Source organism: Lissotriton helveticus, chromosome 7 (assembly GCF_964261635.1).
Source record: "Lissotriton helveticus chromosome 7, aLisHel1.1, whole genome shotgun sequence".
Classification (NCBI taxonomy): domain Eukaryota; kingdom Metazoa; phylum Chordata; class Amphibia; order Caudata; family Salamandridae; genus Lissotriton; species Lissotriton helveticus.
This window is the reverse complement of record NC_136068.1, coordinates 1,928,336,844-1,928,354,143: the sequence shown is the minus strand read 5'-3', so window position 1 is coordinate 1,928,354,143 and position 17,300 is coordinate 1,928,336,844. Positions and strand designations below refer to the sequence as shown.

General features: G+C 49.6%; 1 protein-coding gene across 5 annotated transcripts in view; it reads left to right on the top strand.

Annotated features, from left to right (window-relative positions):
• Positions 1-683: 683 nt before the first annotated feature.
• Positions 684-17,300, top strand: part of LOC144770906 (uncharacterized) — a 330,820-nt gene continuing 314,203 nt past the window's right edge. For 3 of the 5 annotated variants that reach the window (XM_078655698.1, XM_078655702.1, XM_078655697.1), the window contains exon 1: positions 684-3,164. In XM_078655698.1, the coding sequence (XP_078511824.1) occupies positions 3,075-3,164 (90 nt within the window). In that variant the 5' untranslated portion in view covers positions 684-3,074. Of the gene's footprint in view, positions 3,165-3,332; positions 3,701-4,619; positions 4,643-17,300 lie in introns of those variants that run through there. The other 2 variants (XM_078655699.1, XM_078655700.1) reach the window with 2 other exon arrangements.

Below are 17,300 nucleotides of genomic sequence, written 5' to 3'. Positions count from 1 at the left end.
AGTATAGACATATCCCCTAATACTATGGGTTCTACTGAACTTGGTTTGATTAGTTTTGCCAAGTTGTCTAAGGTCTTGCCACCTAACTATGTCTCTCCCTCTTACTGCTACATACATTTTTGTCTTAATGGATAGGCATTTAAATTCTAAAATGTCATGAAAATAACCCAACATTTCAAAATTGAACTCCCCGAAGCTTTTGCATTGACATATGAAGCTATTAATTCAATATTCTTCCATAATTTATTAAAAGTATGATCTGCTAAGATTGTTATTGGAGAACCAGAATCCACAATTACAGATAATTCCACCTATGAGTACAATTCCTAATGGTACTTCAAAGTTACCTTGTTTCGAATCAACTGTTAAAACAATATTTGAACATATCTCCTCATCAAACTCATCTACTGACCAATCTTACGTTTACTCTGAATTTTAGGGTTTCTACAAACAGCTCCGAAATGTCACACCTTTTGACACTTCCTACATATCTTGCCAACCGCTGGACACCCTGAATGATTACCTAAGTGATTTTCTGAGACACACGTATAACAATATAGAGTTCTCTTCTTACAGTTTTATTCAAATTTTGTTTTTCCTGTGCATGCAAAGCATTTACCCCACTTCTGGAAATCAGATTTATTTTCATGTACCATACAAACCAACTGATTTTGTGTATTTCCAGTACACAATATTTTAGCAGAGTAGAGATCTTTCAATACCTTTGGCTATGTCTATGACTTCGTTAAGTGTAGGACTTCTACAAGCTAAAAGTCTCTCTTGTATTTTCTTTGAGTAACAGTGAAAAAAACATTGGACTCGCAAATAAATATCCATCATGTCCCCGAATTCACAAGAAGCTCTTAACCGCCTTCTGGTATTCATCTAAAGGAACAAATTGCCTAGGTGCTGCTTCAATTGCAGGTACACTGTCAAAGATTTATTGACCAGCTATACCTAACAAACCGTACATGCATGCTTTTTTCTTTTCAGGATCACATTTTTTACCATCAATAACAATTAAATAACTATCAAAGGATCTGTGCCAATTTTTCTATTTCCTTACTGGTGTACCAGGTGTTTGTAGAAAGAGTGGAGGTTAATTAAACATATTAGAATTGGCCATACTGATAATTGCACATATGCTGGGAGAAAAAAATACATAAATGAATAAATAATTTCTATGTTATGTTAAATCCTTCAAAAAAGAACTGCTAAATGTGCAAATAATTTCTAAATTTAGAATGAAATTAGCGTGTAATTGAATTAACAGCCAAAAGAAATGTGTAACACAATAAACACATTTTAAGGTGTGCGAATCACTGAAATACATATAAATAAGGAAAACAGTATCCACAGTTAGGTGTGTGAATCACCGCTATGTCTATATATATCTATGTATATAGTGAATAAACAACTTTGAAGGACTGCAAACCACAATTTTATATATATATTTATATATAAAACGGTATCCGCAGTGTGTGAATCACCGTCACGGCTCTCAGGGTCAGACTTGACTGACCCAAACTCAGGCAGATGTTGAAAGAGAATGGCTGTCGAAGTTCTCAGCCAAAGTGTAGCCGACAATGGAGTTCTCGCACTAGACTTTCTGACATCGCATCAAGGTGGGGCCTTCAGAGTGACGTGCATGACTGTAACATTTGATCCCGCAGACATGTCCGACAGGAACGCGCAGAGGTAAAGGAAGCTCTGTGACTTACATCGAAGAAGGTGCTCTTGCAGGTATGTAATCCAGTAGCCGAAGGTGTACTAAGTAGGTTTATTCATTGTAAGTAGAATGGTAAAGGAGGCCTACCCCACTCACTCAAACTGACCACTCATTCAAACCATGCATTCACGAACATTCTGCTTACATCACACACACAGGCTGAGCAGCAGGGAAGGAGACGACCAGAATACAACAGTGATGTTGCGAGCAAGACTTTCCAACTGAGCTGCAAGTTAACCGCCAACGTGCCAATGAAGATAAGTTTCCTCAGTCCCTGTGCCTCTGCACTGATCGCTGATCCCTGCGCCTTGGCACCATGTAAAATATGTTAAAATACATAGAATTTGCAGCCATGACTAGAGAAGCACTGTATACGGTGAATCCACGATGATCAGCGTTTCTTGGTGGGCCTGGACGGGCGGTTTCGGATTCATCTTCCAATCGTAGTACAATAACTTCACCGGAACAGGACTGAATACGACTATATTTAGCAGTTTATTCTTCAGTTACAATGCATACAATGAGGCCCACAAGAGGAACGCATATAATGACATGATAACTCTTCAGGCACGGGTTTCCACCTCATTCTAATCTACAATATAAACAGCCCCAGAGGATGTGGTCCATCGGCCAGAGCTGCCGACTCTGGTGCTGGAGACCAGGGTTCGAGCCTCGGGGTCGCGTCCACATCCTGCGATTCAGGGCAAATCACTTAATCTCCCCGCGCCAGAATGTGTTGCGTACCCGGTGCTCATGTAAAGCGCTCGAATACCTTCGGGTCGAGTTCGTGCTATATAAATATGCAAAAAAAAAATCCCACTGTGCTGCCTTGATTGTACTTCAGGCCTCACATGCCATCCTTGCAATGTACTGTTCACTACTGCTTTTGAAACCAATAAAACAAATTTGAAAAAAAAAAATAATAATCCCACAGTGAGCTCGCTGGATGGGCTCAGCACAGCTGGCTGCAGGGCAGGCCCTTGCAGAGTGGCCGGATCATTCCAGGGGTGCTCTTGCAATGATTGATTGTTCTGCTGAATGCAGGTAGAGGCGCCCTGGGCCTCGCCCTGTGCTCCAGGGAGGCCTGGCACTGCTCCCTGCTGCACACCTCCACCTGAGCACGCGGGGACGGGATGTGACCGACACTTCCGGTCTGTTCGTCACCGCTTTGTGTCGTTATGTAGTGTTGGGCTTGTTTTCATGGGGAGTTGCCCTTGCTCGACACGTTGAACGTACCAACCGCCTCTGACCACCACAGTCCCCGAGCGCCGGACGGGTGCGGTGCCGACGGAGAGGCTTCTGGATCTCGGGTACCGCTCCGGCTGTAGTGTACATCGGGGTGCTCATGTCCTGGAGCCCCCAGGCCTCGAGCTGTTGCCCGGCTCCTGCCGCTGTTTCCGGTGCGGGACTCCATGCTCGCACAGAGCATGCGCCGGTGAGCAGTAACCGTGACCTGCGCATGCGTCAGTGAACGGGGAGCGTGCCCCGCGCATGTGTCGGTGAATAGTATCTGGGTCCTGCGCATGCGCCAGTGAGCCGCGTCTGGGCCCTGCGCATGTGCTGTTGAGCCGCGTCTGGGCCCCGCGCATGCGCATTCGTCCATAAATAGAACCGTCCTTAGACATAGTGTACCAGTCCCCTGTTGACCCCCTGCCTCAGTGCCCGCCCCCTGCTGACCTGGCAGTGACCCCTGCTGACCTGGAAGTGACCCCGCCCTGCCTCCAGCTGTCAGGCATCTCTTCCACAGCAGATCCCTGCGGGCAGTGCTGGGCTCTGCACTGTCCAGGGTGACAGGCTCCTGCCAGTGTTGCTATGAAGTGGGGGCTCTCTAGGGGTGTGGCCCCTCCTTCCTCCTACCGCACCCTTTGCTGCAGGGGGGCGTCTGCGAGGTGCTGGTGCCCCCTCCCACACACCGACCAGCAGAGCTTCAGCTGAGCAGCAGGAGAGATGTCCCAGCAGGGCCCTGAGATGGTGAGTGCATCCAGCCTCCTTTGCTGTAAGGCCTGCCCCTGTACCTGGTGCCCCCAGCAGAGGGTTCCTGGTCTGCCCCTGTACCTGGTGCCCCCAGCAGAGGGTTCCTGGTCTGCCCCTGTACCTGGTGCCCCCAGCAGAGGGTTCCTGGTCTGCCCCTGTACCTGGTGCCCCCAGCAGAGGGTTCCTGGTCTGCCCCTGTGCCTGCTGCCATCTGCCCCCAGCAGAGGGTTCCTGGACTGCCCCTGTGCCTGCTGCCATCTGCCCCCAGCAGAGGGTTCCTGGACTGCCCCTGTGCCTGCTGCCATCTGCCCCCAGCAGAGGGGTCATGGCAGGCGTGACCTCCCTACACTTGACGATCTGACATCACATTAGAGGAGCCCTCCAGAGAGATGTCCCAGCAGGGCCCTGAGATGGTGAGTGCATCCATCCTCCTGTGCTGCCAGGACTGCCCCTGTGCCCGGTGCCATCTGCCCCCAGCAGAGGGGTCATGGCAGGCGTGACCTCCCTACACTTGACGATCTGACATCACATTAGAGGAGCCCTCCAGAGAGATGTCCCAGCAGGGCCCTGAGATGGTGAGTGCATCCATCCTCCTGTGCTGTCAGGACTGCCCCTGTGCCCGGTGCCATCTGCCCCCAGCAGAGGGGTCATGGCAGGGGTGCACCTCCCTGCACTTGATGATCTGACATCACATTAGACGAGCCCTCCACAGAGATGTCCCAGCAGGGCCCTGAGATGGTGAGTGCATCCAGCCTCCTTTGCTGTCAGGACTCCCTGCTGCCATCTGCCCCCAGCAGAGGGTTCCTGGACTGCCCCTGTGCCTGCTGCCATCTTCCCCAGCAGAGGGGTCATAGCATGGGTGCACCTCCCTACTCTTGACGATCTGACATCACATTAGACGAGCCCTCCAGAGAGATGTCCCAGCAGGGCCCTGAGATGGTGAGTGCATCCAGCCTCCTTTGCTGTCAGGACTGCACCTGTGTCTGGTGCCACTGCTCCCACTGGGCCCTGCCCTCACCAGAGGGTTCCTGGTAGGGGTGCACCTCCCTGCACTGGAGCACTGGACGGTCTGACATCACATTAGACGAGACCTCCTTCTGTTTATTTACTCTGCATCGTATAGACATGCAACAATGTCAGTCACTGTTATCTATGGTGATTCGTGCCTACTAGTTGAGTGTATTATTTATCGTATATAAATGGGGGGAGGTGTCGAAGAGTGGCACCAGCACCAGGTGTGTGGAAGATGCATTGTTCTTCACCTGTCTCCTCAATGCAGAGGTAGCTAAAGGCCATCCCAGCGCAGAGGTAGCCAGAGGCCATCGCAGCGCAGACGTAGGTAGCCAGAGTCCATCCCAGCGCAGAGGTAGGTAGCCAGAGTCCATCACAGCGCAGAGGTAGGTAGCCAGAGTCCATCCAAGGGCAGAGGTAGATAGCCACAGTCCATCCCAGCACAGAGGTAGGTAGCCAGAGTCCATCCCAGCAAAGAAGTATCTAGAGGCCTTTCCAGCGCAGAGGTAGCCAGAGGCTATCCTAGCGCTGAGTTAGGTAGGCAGAGACCATCCCGGCGCAAAGGTAACTATAGGCCATACGAGCACAGAGGTAGGTAACTAGAGGCCATCCCAGTGCAGAGGTAGGTAGCTAGAGGCCATCCCAGCGCAGAGGTAGGTAGCTAGTGGTCATCCCAGCACAGAGATAGCTGGAGGCCATCCCAGCGCAAAGGTAGCCAGAGGCCATCCTAGCGCAGAGGTAGGTAGCCAGAGGCTATCCCAGTACAGACATATCCAGAGGCCATCCCAGCGCAGAGGTACCTAGAGGCCATCGCAGCGCAGAGGTAGGTAGCGAGAGGCCATCGCAGCACAGAGGTAGGTAGCCAGAGGCCATCGCAGCGCAGAGGTAGGTAGCCAGAGGCAATCGCAGCGCAGAGGTAGGTAGCCAGAGGCCATCCCAGAGCAGAGGTAGGTAGCCAGAGGCCCTCCCGGAGCCGAGGTAGGTGGCAAGAGGCCATCCCAGCACAGAGGTATGTAGCTAGAGGCCAACCCGGCGCAGAGATAGGTAGCCATAGGCGACCAGGCGCAGAGATAGGTAGCCAGAGGCCGACCAGGCGCATAGATAGGTAGCCAGAGGCCATCCCAGTGCAGAGGTAGGTAGCGAGAGGCCATCCCGGGCAGAGGTAGGCAACCGAGACCCTCCCGGCACAGAGGTAGGTAGCCAGAGGCCCTCCCGGCGCTGAGGTTGGTAGCAAAAGGCCATCCCAGCACAGAGGTATGTAGCCAGAGGACAACCCAGTAGAGAGGTAGGTAGCCAGATGCCATCCCAGTGCAGAGGTCGATAGCCAGAGGCCATCCCAGTGCAGAGGTAGATAGCCAGAGGCCATCCCAGTGCAGAGGTAGATAGCCAGAGGCCATCCCAGTGCAGAGGTAGGTAGCCAGAGGACAACCCAGTGGAGAGGTAGGTAGCCAGATGCCATCCCAGTGCAGAGGTAGATAGCCAGAGGCCATCCCAAATGCAGAGGTAGATAGCCAGAGACCATCCCAGTGCAGAGGTAGATAGCCCGAGGCCCTCCCGGCGCCGAGGTAGATAGCCAGAGGCCATCCCAGTGGAGAGGTAGATAGCCAGAGGCCATCCCAGTGGAGAGGTAGATAGCCAGAGGCCATCCCAGTGGAGAGGTAGATAGCCAGAGGCCATCCCAGTGGAGAGGTAGATAGCCAGAGGCCATCCCAGTGCAGAGGTAGATAGCCAGAGGCCATCCCAGTGCAGAGGTAGATAGCCAGAGGCCATCCCAGTGCAGAGGTAGGTAGCCAGATGCCATCCCAGTGCTGAGGTAGATAGCCAGAGCCACCCCAGTGCAGAGGTAGATAGCCAGAGGCCATCCCAGTGGAGAGGTAGGTAGCTAGATGCCATCCCAGTGGAGAGGTAGATAGCCAGATGCCATTCCAGTGCAGAGGTAGATAGCCAGAGGCCATCCCAGTGCAGAGGTAGATAGCCAGAGGCCACCCCAGTGCAGAGGTAGATAGCCAGAGGCCACCCCAGTGCAGAGGTAGATAGCCAGAGGCCACCCCAGTGCAGAGGTAGATAGCCAGAGCCCATCCCAGTGCAGAGGTAGATAGCCAGATGCCATCCCAGTGCAGAGGTAGGTAGCCAGAGGCCATCCCAGTGCAGAGGTAGTTAGCCAGAGGCCATCCCAGTGCAGAGGTAGATAGCCAGAGGCCATCCCAGTGCAGAGGTAGATAGCCAGAGGCCATCCCAGTGCAGAGGTAGATAGCAAGAGGCCATCCCAGTGGAGAGGTAGATAGCCAGATGCCATTCCAGTGCAGAGGTAGATAGCCAGAGGCCATCCCAGTGCAGAGGTAGATAGCCAGAGGCCATCCCAGTGCAGAGGTAGATAGCCAGAGCCCATCCCAGTGCAGAGGTAGGTAGCCAGAGGCCATCCTAGTGCAGAGGTAGGTAGCCAGAGGCCATCCCAGTGCAGAGGTAGATAGCCAGAGGCCATCCCAGTGCAGAGGTAGATAGCCAGAGGCCATCCCAGTGCAGAGGTAGATAGCCAGAGGCCATCCCAGTGCAGAGGTAGGTAGCCAGAGGCCATCCCAGCGCAGAGGTAGGTAGCCAGAGGCCATCCCAGCGCAGAGGTAGGTAGCCAGAGGCCATCCCAGCGCAGAGGTAGATAGCCAGAGGCCATCCCAGTGCAGAGGTAGGTAGCTAGATGCCATCCCAGCGCAGAGGTAGGTAGCCAGAGGCCATCCCAGTGGAGAGGTAGATAGCCAGAGGCCATCGCAGTGCAGAGGTAGGTAGCTAGATGCCGTGCAGAGGTAGGTAGCCAGAGGCCCTCCCGGCGCTGAGGTAGGTAGCGAGAGGCCATCCCAGCGCAGAGGTAGATAGCCAGAGGCCATCCCAGCGCACAGGTAGGTAGACAGAGGCCCTCCCGGTGCAGAGGTAGGTAGCCAGAGGCCCTCCCGGCGCTGAGGTAGGTAGCGAGAGGCCATCCCAGCGCAGAGGTAGGTAGCCAGAGGCCCTCCCGGCGCAGAGGTAGGTAACCAGAGGCCATCCCGGCGCACAGGTAGGTAGCCAGAGGCCATCCCAGCGCAGAGGTAGGTAGCCAGAGGCCCTCCCGGCGCTGAGGTAGGTAGCCAGAGGCCCCCCCGACGCAGAGGTAGGTAGCCAGAGGCCATCCCAGCGCAGAGGTAGGTAGACAGAGGCCCTCCCGGTGCAGAGGTAGGTAGCCAGAGGCCCTCCCGGCGCTAAGGTAGGTAGCGAGAGGCCATCCCAGCGCAGAGGTAGGTAGCCAGAGGCCCTCCCGGCGCAGAGGTAGGTAGCCAGAGGCCCCCCCAGCGCAGAGATAGATAGCCAGAGGCCATCCCAGTGCAGAGGTAGATAGCTAGATGCCATCCCAGCGCAGAGGTAGGTAGCCAGAGGCCATCCCAGTGGAGAGGTAGATAGCCAGAGGCCATCCCAGTGCAGAGGTAGGTAGCTAGATGCCATCCCAGTGCAGAGGTAGGTAGCCAGAGGCCCTCCCGGCGCTGAGGTAGGTAGCCAGAGGCCCTCCCGAAGCTGAGGTAGGTAGCCAGAGGCCCTCCCGGTGCGGAGGTAGGTAGCCAGAGGCCCTCCCGGCGCTGAGGTAGGTAGTGAGAGGCCATCCCAGCACAGAGGTAGGTAGCCAGAGGCTCTCCCGGCGCAGAGATAAGTAGCCAGAGGCTCTCCCGGCGCAGAGGTAGGTAGCCAGATGCCCTCCCGGCGCAGAGGTAGGTAGCAGTGGCCATCCCGGCGCAGAGGTAGGTAGCCAGAGGCCCTTCCGGCGCAGAGGTAGGTAGCCAGAGACCCTCCTGGCGCAGAGGTAGGTAGCCAGAGGCCATCCTAGTGCAGAGGTAGATAGCCAAAGGCCATCCCAGTGGAGAGGTAGGTAGCTAGATGCCATCCCAGCGCAGTGCCAGCCCTGAAAGACATTCTTTCACAGTCGCCCCCAGTACGCCCGCTGTCCCAAGTGCTGAAACATTCACAAAGCTGTCACTGTGCATACCAATACTGACCTTACAGTTTATTGGTTCCCCCATTAAAAGCATCTATTGAACTTACTGCATGCTGCGCTTTGTGGAGGGCACAGTGGCCTACTTTTAATTTTATCTGCTTGAACTTTTGTGGGGTGTAACATGCCTAAAACTTGAAACCGAATGACATATCAGCTTTGCACCAGTCCATGGTGCACTTGTTGGCTGTGTACATTGTAGGGTCCAACCTCTCCTACCCACCATGTGTTTAAAAAAACTGCCAACCGAAGCTGCTGTCTGTGCTTATTTTCCCTGAACGTTCGAGCTCTGCAGTTGGCTGGGAGCCAGACATTTGTTTTACCTGCATGAACTTCTGTGGACTGGAACGCGCTTGCGGTTGGATCCTCTCCAGTTCTGGGTGCATGTGCATCAGTTCTGACAGAAATTAAGAGACTTCCTGCCGGCCCTGATAAAAGTCAGCGAGCGATGGGTGCAGCTATTCAACAAGCTTCTATGCCACAAAACACCAAAACCTCGGATGCATATCCTATTGTCAACACGGAATCTGAAGGCCTGTGGGCAAAGCTTAGAACTTCAGCTGCTCCAAACGAAGCTGCATTTAGGACTCATGACTGTTCCTTCTGAGTACAGCAAGACGGCACAGACCCGGATGGATACCCTCCAAGTAACGATAACAAACAACCAGGGCCCTGGGATCACCCATTGGGATACAGCAGATACAATTGAGCACCCACATTATGATCCACAGGAGGAGCGTCAGCAGACAACTACACTGGAATCACTGAAGGCGGATCAGCTTCCTCCCACGCTCCGGGGACCACAGCCTCAGGGATCACAGCAAGAAACTGCTCCGCAAGGTTCAAACACCAAGTTGCTGTTCAGCAAGTCCCCTACGGCATTTTAAACGGGGGAATATCCTAAGGTTGGTGAAGACCATTCCTGGACTGAGCGGATTGGAGTCAAGTGATATTACATGATTCAAATTTCTCCCCCTCTCCAAAAAGGTTCCCAAACCTCAGACCCTACATTAGCATCAGTCGTTTTGCCAGCTCATGCAGAGGTAATATTATCCAGAACAGAGATATTTAGCAAATGGGGCATCAAGATCAGTCCCTTCAGGAAGATTGTTTATCCCACTGTATTGACTAAATCACACTTTCCTATATCCCCCAGCAGGAAGAAACCATAGTCCATCTTAAAAAACGCCCAGGGCTGTGCCATCTCAAAGTACAGCAAACAAAGGGTGTCAACCACTGACCTCTCAAGGAAAGATTGGGCCTGGCTTCTTGCAGCTCTATCTTATAGAAGTTTTGGTTGAATTAACTCTCCAGTACCCCCTTGCCCCTAGCTGCCTCCGCTGTCCCTGTGCTCTTGGAATATCAATGGTCTTACTCAGAAACTTCAGTCTCCAGATTTAATTATGTTTCTAAACAACCACGAATTCAGAGCTCTACAAGAAATATCGGCCGAGTCGAGTTGCCCAATGATAGGCTACATCGAGCCATGGAAGCCGGCCCTCAGGGAGCATAGGCATGGTAGGCCAAAAGGGGGGCTAATAAAGGGAACATTGATCTAATAACATTACAGGAGAATTGGCTGTTGGGAATAAAGATCAGTAACGGAATATCGCAGCAATTGCTTTTGCTGATCAACGTTTACAACCACCCAAGTACAAGAGAGAAAAGGCCTAAATGTAACCGTCTATTGCAAATTTTGTGCAACCTAGCCACTGACCATCCCCAGGCGGACAGTTTGATTACAGAGGATTTTAATACAAACCTCTTCCAAGATTTCACAGAGGACCACAAGGGGTTTTACTCAGAGAGCGCTCAGAACATCACCGAACAATCTAAGCCAAGGGGTTGCCCATGAAGCCTGTTGGGCGAACATTTGGTCTTGCATCTTAACAGCATGGAATATAAATTATTGAACGGTCGCTTTCCACAAGATAACCCTGCAAATTGGACAAGAACCAATGGGAAAAAAATGGGCTCTTTTTTTTACTATACCATCTGTAGTGTTGAAGTGCTCCCCCTAGTTCAAAATTACCTCATTGCTTTATGGGTTGAGAGCGACTATCTTCCACAGATCACTACCATCATGCCTTGGCGAGTGCCACATGTAGAGAAAAAAGCACAGAGCACTTCAAGCACTTTAAATGTAGTATAATTCCATACACAATAATGGGTGACGGACCTATAGAATAGCACCTCACTCTCTCAATGCTGTATTATAAGAGTTCTTGTTGTGCAGAAATCTCCAGCAACTGTCACCCTTTGGTGCCACTGGCCACAGATTCACTGAAAAAATTCAACAAAAGGAGGTGCACCGAACAGAGTACATTTCAGTCCATTTATATTTTCTTTGTTTTCATCCTTTATTATGACATCCACATGTGATCGTAAGAGCAATCAACGCGTTTCGTTCTTTTAAGGCACACACCTTTAGAACTTCTTCAGGGCTCAAAGGGTAAAATGTAAAAATGTCATTTATCGTGATCGTTAATCCCGTATCAGAAGCGAAATGCGGTAATCATTTCGTGATGTGGTAGTACTTCAATAGGCCAAGTCATCCCACCTCATGGCAACGGCGAGTGACTGAAACGTCTTGGTTAAGGTGAATTGAGGATGTACTCCTGGTAATCGCCAGAAGCTCTAAATAGCAGAGTGGTCCACTGAGATACGCGGTCTCCAACCTTCTGTTCGTCCTCACTATATTTCTACCATGGGGTGCATATTGACGCAGAGGGTGTTTTGTAAAGCAACAGAAAGAAGATGAAGCAAAAGTCCTTACCCTCCAGGTGACGTTATCAAAATCATTACTGCGGCCAAGCCTTTCCCCATTACTGGAAGTCACAAGGGCCAAAATCTCTCGCTAATTAGCCTATGGCAGGGAAATGTTACTGGGCAGGGACAACAGTCTGCTGAACAAACTTGTTCTAAAGATATACAAATAGGTTTTCCAGCTGCTGAAGTCCTAATCCGCTGCCCAGATCAGGCCGGAATTTACCATTCCCGACCAGCGGGCAGCAGGTGCCGGTCCCTACCTCAACCTGTGTCACAAGCTACGGGGGCCCTGGCTGGCGGCCTAGAGGCATTGTTAAGGTCGGAAATTTGTTCTAGTGGGTCAAGTCTAGCGAGTAATCGGTTCCTTGAGGATTGCCAGCATCTATTGAATGTGAAATAAATTTGGGCCAGTGACTCTAGTCAATTAACCTTTAAAACAGGCATCAGAAGATGTGTTAGTTTCTGGTCATACCATTCAGATAGAATTCTCCTCGCCAACCATAGGCATGCCTGGACAGTTATCAACAGGTACCAGCCACCCGCCTAAAGGTAAGATTTATGGGGCTTCAGTTAGGGGAGTAGCCATCATTAAAACATTTAGCCAGCTGGCGTGGGCCCTCCGAAGGGATAACCTGTAGGGGCTACGGCTGTTGCAAAGATTCCCTTGAACACGTTGTATGTCTCTGCCCAGCATTGTTGAATGAGCACAGACCAGGCTATGGGGAGGGTGGAACAAGCTCGGAGTTCGCACATGCCCCTAGGCCATCATTGTTTCCCTAAACCCAGTCAATACAACCTTGACTATCACGCGGACAAAATTTGTAATCATTGCATCAAACAGGTTTAGTCATCTGGGGGCCCGACAGGTGGACTATGCTGTTCTCTCGGGGGCACCCCGACTCCTAGCCCTGCCCCCTTAGCCCCCTAGGACATTGGTTTAATGATCAGCCTGTCATTTATTTTTGAAGAAACATTTGCAAATGTTTCTCTCATTGATGCAAGGTATTCATGCAGGGCCAAGAGCGCACCTGGGACAGTGACCTTAAAATGTCTCATTCTTGTTATCTGCAGTTTTTATGAATAAACCTGTCACCATAGGCACTGCTATTTCTCTTTACGTTACAGCAACAAAAAGCGATCTTAGTGTGATGCAAAATTGATGTTGATTGTTTCACGGAATTTCAAGGGAAAATGCTGCTCTATCTGTTGCACCAGCACTTTAGGAACCAGCCTGCAGCGTTTAATGAGGAACAGTTTGCTGCTACACTCCCCGCACTAGCACTGTGTGACTTTTGTGCACACTTTGATGATCATTTGTGTGTTTTTTAAGCGATTTTAATGTATTATATGCTTGGCTGACAGGATAGTTTGCACTGACCCATTGCATTAAAGTTTCCCGGTGTGGCAACATTTTGACGGTGTCTGGCTCAAGGAACAATGTGTCGCGGAATCCCTGCACTAGCACTTTTCGGTCTATCATTCTTTATCTGCTCATTAGCGCGGTACTCCCTGTATTATACAGTCACAATATGCTTGCCTCGCCTTCTGGTTTAATAATTGTAACTGTTTTAAATAACTGCACTCAAATGTTGATATCCCTGTTTCAATAAGCGTATTGCGTTTCCATGTTTTTAGCAATTTTAATGGTTTTAAATATCTGCCTGCAATAAAGACGGTATTATTATTATAAAGTATTCCACAGTTCTTAGTCAGTTAAAGATTGTGGGCTAGGATAGATTCCCGAGTTACCCCGTGTGTTAAGGCAACCGGTTTTAAGAAGCTTGAATACATTTTTAATTTGAATGATCCGTCCATTAAGTATGGCTTGAACATTTTGAGGACCACATATGTAAATGTAAATGTTTTTGTACTTGTATAGCGCACAGCTACCCGCAGTGGGTTTCCCGGCGCTTGTACGAATACCCAAGGGAACCCTTCCTGGCTTTCACTGTGAAGTGTCCACTCCTAGGCACCCCCATGGTGCAGACCAGGCATCCCTCGCGTTGTGGGGGCCGTTGTGGAGACTTAGCAAGCTATTGCCCAGAGTTGCAGCGTGGGACCCATGATCAGAACAGGCACTGAGGCTAGAATATCCGGTCAGGGGAATTAATGAGCCCGAGACCCGCCAAGGCGGGAATCGAACCCTGGTCCCTGGCCAGAGCTCAGCATCGAGGTCTGCCTGCTCTAACCATTGAGCCACACTTCTCCACATCATCAATGCCCATTCAGTTCTTGAGAGTATTAAGAAGCATGCTGTGATTTACTATTTTAAAGGCTGCCAATAGATTTAGTAGGCTCCGTAGGCAGTAGTTGCCTGAGTTAATGATGCATTGTGGACAGTATGGAGCAGTGATGTTTCTGTGTTACCCGTACTCATTTAAGAGGTCACTGTCTTGGAGACTTTTAGTAAGTTGCGTTGCTACTCTGCTTTCAATAACGTTTGTAAGAAAGGGAAGGTTGGATACACGGTAGAAGTTGTTGAGGTCACCCATTTCGCACAGTGTTTTTTCAGAAGTGGGGTAACTTGGCCACTTCGGAGGCTGTCGGGAAGCACTCACTGGCTGAAGGGGAGAGTTACTAGTTCTGTCCAGTACTGAAGCAGGCGTAGAGCAAGGTTGTTGACAGTATTTCCCAGTATCAAATCTACAAAATGGTTAGAAGGTTTGGTCTTCATGATGATTATCTATAGTCTAGCCTCCATGACTTTACCAAAATGTTGCCTCGTATTCTTATGTTTACAGGAAGGGTTCAAGTTGAGCTGGTAATCGAAACACATTAGCAGTGACCTTTCAATGGATTTCACCTTAGTTTCAAAGACCAATGCACGTTCTTCTGATTTCTTTTCAGTCGAGTCATCGAACCTAATGGAAGTGGAAGGTTTGTTAGCAGTACTGGACAGTTCGAAAAGTTTTTTGGGGCATTACGTGTTACCTTTTTATTAAAGATGTTTCTCTTGTGAAATGATCTTGGTGCCCTAAGTCATGCAAGATTAGTGGAGTGTGGCAATTGTCTACATTTCTTCTCCAGCAATCTCATGGGGTTCCTTTCTCCATATAGATTATTTGTTAATCATAGTTGTGGTATTTCTTTGAATTTTTTAGTGGTGCTTGTAGATCACCAAGTAGATCCGAGCGACAGTCAACATAGAGGAAAGTTGAGTGGTTGAAGTTGGTGTCAGGGCTGCCTGGAGAGTAAATTGTGTGCTCTTGTGCCAGAATTATAGAGGTTCATATGTTATGTTTTGTGTTGTGAAACCAAGAAGGCTCCTGTCTGGGTTGCTCCCTGTTTATGGAATGCAAGTGGGGCAGAGAGAAAGGGATAAAATTAAGGCCTGACCAATCCACGGGTATGGGGTCTTCTACTGGGAGAACTCCTCTCATAGCTATAATTAAGTTGAGAGTGGAACCTTTTGTGTGGGTAGATATGAAGCGGTGTTGAATTGGATCATTTCATAGAGGAACAAGGAAAGGAAAGGAAATTGACTGCAATGTCATCTCTGTTGCCCCAGCAAAGAGTAGTCTTTGAGAAAGATATCATCATCGTCACAGCGAATTGATATTTTTGTGTTTAGCTCCATCTATTTCTCGTTAAAATCTGCATTATACCCAGGAGGGTGACATATAGCTTTTAGTCCAATAAGGGAATTTTGGTGTGGGCGGAGTTCAAGAGTCACACTTTGAAAAGAAGAAAACAAGTAATTGGGTATCTTTTCCCATTAGAATAGGTTAATATAGATTACTGCAACACCACTCCAATCCTCCTTTCAAGGTCACATCTGTGACAGAGTAATTTGGAGACCGCAGAAGGCCCATGGTATTGTGTGGAGGGTCGTTGAACCAGATCTCAGTAAGTTCTAGTAGATTTAGATTGCTGTGTGTGGTAGTGTCAGCAATTTCCAGCTTGTGTATCACCGCTCATCTACAGTTTTGTAGCATGCAGCATAGAACTGAACTGGGGTACAGGATGTCCAGGGGTACATCTGGACTAGGAATAATGTTTCTGTTAGCCACTGTCATTGCTAAGTAAGTCTGATGTTTGGTTCCATGTGACAAGATAGTTGATATTATGTTCTGAGTACTTTAACCAAGGAGGCTGGGTTAGCAGAAGCTACTGTCGAAGAAGAGTATGGGGTTCGAGTGAGTGCAGGAGTCTGCCAGCAGGTTTCAAATGTGTTCCTGGACAAAATAAGGATGGAGTAACCAGATAGACAAGGTATATATTTGCTAATTGGGCTTTAGCACCAAGCATGTTCCTCCATCAGGTTGGAGGAAGGCAATAGATATTTCACAAGAGTTGTAAAGTGAGACAGTGAATGGTCCAGTTGGGGTAACTTGAGTTGAGGAGATCAATCATGCATTTGAAAAGATTTAGATCAGTAGAGTTTCACCAATGCTGACATCTGGATTTGCACCTTCATCATTGAGACTGGGCGAAGGTTGTCTTTGAAAAGAGGCAAGACTGGAGGACACTCAGTGAAGTATCATGTACTGTGAAAGGCTGTGCCTATTCTCCCCCTCTAAGCCGATAATTCTAGTTATCATATTGCTCGTGATTGTTTTGGGTTCAGTTGGAGAGGTAGAGCAGTCTGCGACTCCATTGGTGCATAAGGCTGAGAGTGATGGAGGTGATGGTGGAAGAGTCTAATCAGGACAAGTGTTGAGATTATCAAGGATCAGTGGAGGGAGTAGGTCTGGGGATCATCTGGGATGAGTATGGGGGAGGGGGAATATGGTGGGAAATTGATCAGAGCGGTGTGTGAGCTGTGGATTTTGTCTCAGAGTGTGATGTATGGCTGATTAAGAGAGAGGTTTGAAGCATCAGGTTTACTGGATGGGGTTTGGGGTGCTCAACCTCAGACAAAGTTTGTTTGTTTGTGGATTTATATAGCGCAGCTTGTCACCCGTGAGGATATCCAGGCGCTGTCCATGGGCATGGGGAGATTAAGTGTTTTGCCCAGAATCACAGGATGTTGTGCCGACGCCGGGACTTGAACTGGGATCCCCAGCTCATGAGTCGTCAGCTCTGGCTGCTGCACCACATCCTCTCCTCAAGTGAATGGTGAGGAGAATTCTTCAAGTATGGCTTTGATGTGGAGGAGTTAGGAGGTGCAGGGCTGTGTGTCTTAGGAGTGTGAATATTGAGTGACTGCAAATGAGAGAGACCGAGATTGGTACTTACTGAAGATAGTCCGGTGCAGGATAGTCAAATCTATCGTGTATTCTGATTCGGTCCTGGGAGGGCTATACTTAATCTCCGGGGTAGTAAGTGGGTAAATGGGGTTGGTGAAATGATGAAGAGCTTTTCATTGGGAACAGGGCTTGCAAATATTGTATACAAGTTTAGCAAGGAAGATGTGGGAGCAGCAGTGAGAATGTCAGACAGAAGACTCCGTTCATTTAGAGCAGAGGAGTAATCCAGAACAGTGGGAGGTTTGGGAGGATGATTTTGATATTTGATATTTGAAGGGGTATTTATATAGCGCAACGTTCGCTCCGGAGGGAGCATCATGGCGCTGATGATACTCTTAATGGGGCAGCAGTCAAGTGGATCTGGTGAGTGAGTAAACTGTGGGGGTGACTAACTCACAGCGTTGGAGGAAGATATCTGAGGTCAAATCTTTGTGTCTGTCCATGACCATAAGAGGAGCAGTGGTCCAGAGAAAATGCTGTCGCAAAGATTGTCTCTCTGTTGAGAAGTCTTCTGGTAACAAGTGTTCTTCTACAAAACACAAACTTGAATCCTCAGTTTGTTCTCAGAGGATGAGACCTGGAGATGGCTGCCTTAATCTTTAGCAGTCCTTATACCAGT